Here is a 4,354-nt window from a genome sequence, read left to right as displayed (position 1 = left end):
TCGATAAGGGTCGGAGCTGCATCACCAGATTTCATCGGTTTTAAGTCCGAGAATCGACCGTGATTTCTGTGGATTGTTTTATCCCTTACCCATTCCTACCCATAGCCTCGTCATCCGCCCTAAATCGTCCATCCCATAGTCGTCCTACGTCAACGTCCCTTGTCAGCGGCAGCCTTGTATTGCTCATTGAGGGATGATATGCGTGAATGAATATGCTCATGTATGCTCCTAAGTTTGTTTGCAAAATCATATGCGTCGTTAGAAATTTTACTACATGAATCTAAGGGAAGAAGGTCAATGGGCTTCCTAGGAAGTTGACCGTACACTATCTCGAACAGGGCCTTTCCCGTTGTGCGGTTCACCGAGTGGTTGAAGGCGAATTCAGCGCGGGGTAGGACTTGATCCCACGTCCTAAGGTTTTCACCCACTAGTGATCTAAGGAGGTTACCCAGACTACGGTTGGTAACCTCCGTCTGACCATCCGTCTGAGGATGATACACGGTGGAAAACTTCAGTTGGGTCCCCATGAGAACCCATAGAGTCTTCCAGAAGTAGCTTGTAAACTTCACGTCTCGATCAGAGACAATGGTCGTAGGTACGCCGTGTAACCTGACCACGTGATCGAAGAAGAGCCGAGCGACTCTAGATGCGTCGGATGCTTTCGAACATGGCACGAAGTGCGCCATCTTCGAGAAGCGGTCGACGACAACCATGATGGAATCATGGTTTCTCAAGGTCTTAGGTAAACCTAAGACAAAATCTATGCTGACGTTCTCCCATGGCCTGTCGGGAACGGGTAGGGGCGTGTAGAGGCTCGTGTTCTACTTTGTCATCTTCGCCCTCCTACACGTGGAGCATTGAAAGAAATGATTTTCCCCACATCTCGCTTCATGGACAGCCAAAAAGAATCGATGCTCCATCTCCTGGATCGTCTTGTTGATGTTGAAGTGTCCGCTCAAGCCGTAAGCGTGCGTTTCCCATAATAGGAAATCTCGGAGGGATGTCTGGGGTATGCATAGCCTCTTGCCGTGGAAGAGGTACCCGTCGTTGAGGTAGTAATCCCGGGATTTCAGGATGGTGCTGTCGTGGACCTGCGCGAAGATTTTTCCAAAGTCGGGACAATCGCTGTAACCCTCGCGTAGCTGCTCAAACCCGAGGACTTGAGTCCTCATCACATTCAGTACTAGGGGTCTCCTACTCATGGCATCGGCTACTACGTTCTCCTTGCCCTTCTTATGCCGAACGACAAATGTAAAGTCCTGTAAATACGCGATCCAACGCGCATGACGATCACTGACCTTGCGCTGATCGTGAAGGTGGCACAGCGCACTGTGGTCCGAGAAGAGAACGAACTCCTTCGGGAGGAGGTAGTGGCGCTAGTGGCGCAACGATTGCACTAGGGCGTAGAATTCTCGGTCATAGTTATCGTATTGCCGGCGCGTGTCATTCAGCTTCTCGCTGAAATACTCGATGGGATGTCCTTCCTGACTGAGGACTCCCCCTATCCCAACGGCTGAGGCGTCGCACGACACCTCGAAGACTTTTGCAAAGCCGGGTAATCGGAGTACCGGTGCCTCTGTCATAAGCTTCTTCACTAGCTCGAAGGCGTGATCTGCTGCGGTGGTCCACTCGAAGTGCTCCTTCTTGAGGAGGTCCGTGAGGGGTGCCGTGACACCGCTGAAGCCCGGCACGAATCTCCTGTAGAAGGTGACGAGTCCTATGAAGCTACGAACATCGTGTACATTCTTCAACTTTGGCCAAGTGGTGATAGCGTCCACCTTGGCGGGATCGGCGGCGACTCCTCGCAATGATAAGATGAATCCGAGGAAGGATACCTCGGATACGAAGAAGCTACACTTCTTCGGGTGAGCGTATAGCTTCTCGCGGCGTAGTGTGGCGCACACTAGCCGGAGGTGCTGGAGGTGCTCGTCCCTCGTAGTACTATACACTAATATGTCATCGAAGTACACGACGACGAACTTTCTGATGAACGGGCGAAGTACCTCGTTCGTGAGCCTCTAGAAAGTACTCGGGACGTTCGAGAGCCCGAATGGCATGACGTTCCACTCGTATAATCTGTCCTTGATTTTGAACGCCGTCTTCCATTCGTCTCCGGGTCGGATCTGAATCTGGTGATATCCACTCCGAAGATCTATCTTCGAATAGATAGTGGCTCCGACCATCTCGTCGAACAAGTCTTGTATCCTAGGTATCGGGAAATGGTACTTCACCTTGATCTTATTAATGGCCCTGGAGTAACAACACATGCGCCAAGTCCCGTCCTTCTTGGGCCTGAGTAGGGCCGGTATGGCGCACGGGCTAAGGCTCTCCCTGATCAATCCCTTGGAGGGTAATTCCTTCACTTGCCTGTGCAGTTCTTCGTACTTCACCGGGTCCATCCGGTAGTGAGGCAGGTTTGGGAGAGATGCTCCCGTCACTAAGTCAATAGCGTGCTGGATGTTCCTCAGTGGAGGAAGCTCGCAGGGGAGCTCAGCGGGAAATATGTTCGCGAATTCGGCTACTAGCAGGGACACTTCCGGATCCTAGGGGTCCGTCTCCTCCTGAGTCGACGATTGTGAGGCGGTGAGTGCGAAGCAAACTGGTAGTGTGTCCTCGACGGGTTCGAGGCCTCTCCTAAATATGCATCCATTCGTAATGGACGGTGTCGGAGGTGGGGCCTCCTGCCCGATGATAGGCGCGGGCTGGGCGGTATGGACGCGGGTCGAAGGATACCATATAAGGCGCCGACCTCCATAGATGAACGAGCATGTGTTCTCTCGTCCTGCTAGCTGTACATCATGGTCAAACAACCATGATCGCCCAAGAATGATACTACCAATTTTCATTGGTAGCACGTCACAGAGCACCTGCTCGTCATACGTGCTCATCTTCAATGGAACATGACACTACATCCGTACCGGGAGGGTGGATCGTCGATCCAAGACACATCGTACGGCGTCAGGTGCGGTACTAACGTGAGCCCTAGCTTGCGGGCGGTGTCCTCGGATATGGCGTTGACATAGCTCCCGCTATCTACGATAAGCTTGTATGTTCGCCCGGCGATCTTCACGTACAAGTAAAAGATGGAAGTGTGCTGAGTCATGTCCGCACTTCCAGGCGTAGTCAGCTTCGAGGCCGGGGTGGGGGCGCCGGGGGGCGCAGCCAAGCTGGGCTCGGCGGGACGCGGGATCGTCCTGGGTAGGGCGATGGCCACGGGAGTCGGTCCCGCTGGTGGAGCGGTGACGGGGCCTGCCCGGGTGCTATGGCCCCTAGAAGGAGTGCCCTGTTGGATGCGTAGGGTCGCACGGGCTGGGCCGGAGTCGGGGGTGCTAGGGTAATCTGAATGTACCCGAGGAGTTCCTCCTAGTCTTTCCCTTCAGGGCACTCCCCAGGATACTCGTCCACCTCCAAGTCGTCCTCCGACGGGGCATCTACCGGGTTCCCGTGAATGTCCATGTGCAGGAGCGAGGGACACTCAGTGCGGTGGTGTCCGAATCCCTTGCATTTGAAACACTACATGGGTTCTCGGGCGGCTACCTGGGCCCTAGCGGTCGACACCACGGATGGGGTCGATGGTGTCGGAGCAGGTGCCGGAGAGCGGGCTGGAGTGGCCGGTCGGGGTGTGGCCGGGGTTCCTCGTGTCCACCCGGATACCACTCTAGGGGTGGAGCTCGGGGACGAGCTAGTGCTTCTCACCCGAGGTACGACGGCGCTCGTCGGAGTAGTGTCATCATGGGAGTATTCGTTACTCTCCACGAGGCCGTATGCTAAGTCCATGGTGCTAGGGTTCTGTTCTAGGACTTTAACCCCTAGATCTGTCCGTAATCCGTGGACGAAAAAGGCAATCTGAATCTGAGGGCTTTCCACGAACTTGCACCTCATGCGATATTCCTCGAACTCCTCAATGTAGTCGTTGACCCGCCGTCGACCTTGCTTTAGGTCCATCCACTTGAGCAACAAGCGGGTCATGTAGAGCTTAGGGATATACTAACCTTCAGCTTGCGAGCCATCTCAGTCCATGTGTGGGGTAGATCTCCCCATAGTCGGGCAGCCTCCTTCTCGTTCTTCCAGAAGATTTTGGCCTGCCCTCCGAGACGAGCTTTGGCGTATGAGACGCACAGATCGTCGTCCATATCATACCACTGGAAGTAGCTTTCTAAGTCGGATTCCCAATCGGTGTACTCCTTCGGGTTCCGGGATCCTTCGAAGATAGGTACTTCCATGCGCACGCTCTTCTGAATCATAGCGCGATGCACCTCGCGTCGTCTCTCTCGTTCATCATTCGGATGACGAGCTGGTGGGGGTCGAGGGACCTCCCGAGGGCCTACTTGCCCTGCGTAGTCCTGGACCGGTG

The 4,354-nt window shown here is 54.5% G+C and overlaps 1 protein-coding gene across 1 annotated transcript; it reads right to left on the bottom strand.

The window, feature by feature from the left end:
• Nucleotides 1-821: 821 nt before the first annotated feature.
• LOC144713506 (uncharacterized) lies at nucleotides 822-1,172 on the bottom strand. The gene has a single exon (XM_078588099.1). The coding sequence runs from the start codon at nucleotides 1,170-1,172 to the stop codon at nucleotides 822-824; it is 351 nt and encodes a 116-aa protein (XP_078444225.1).
• Nucleotides 1,173-4,354: the final 3,182 nt, after the last annotated feature.

The sequence above is a fragment of the Wolffia australiana genome, chromosome 16 (assembly GCF_029677425.1).
Source record: "Wolffia australiana isolate 7733 chromosome 16, ASM2967742v1".
NCBI classification, from domain to species: domain Eukaryota; kingdom Viridiplantae; phylum Streptophyta; class Magnoliopsida; order Alismatales; family Araceae; genus Wolffia; species Wolffia australiana.
The sequence above is the reverse complement of the archived record's forward strand: the minus strand, read 5'-3'. Positions and strand labels throughout refer to the sequence as shown.

Bases quoted from the DNA above. Each gene is read 5' to 3' on its own strand.
- LOC144713506 (XM_078588099.1), bottom strand. From the start codon at position 1,172: ATGAGGACTCAAGTCCTCGGGTTTGAGCAGCTACGCGAGGGTTACAGC.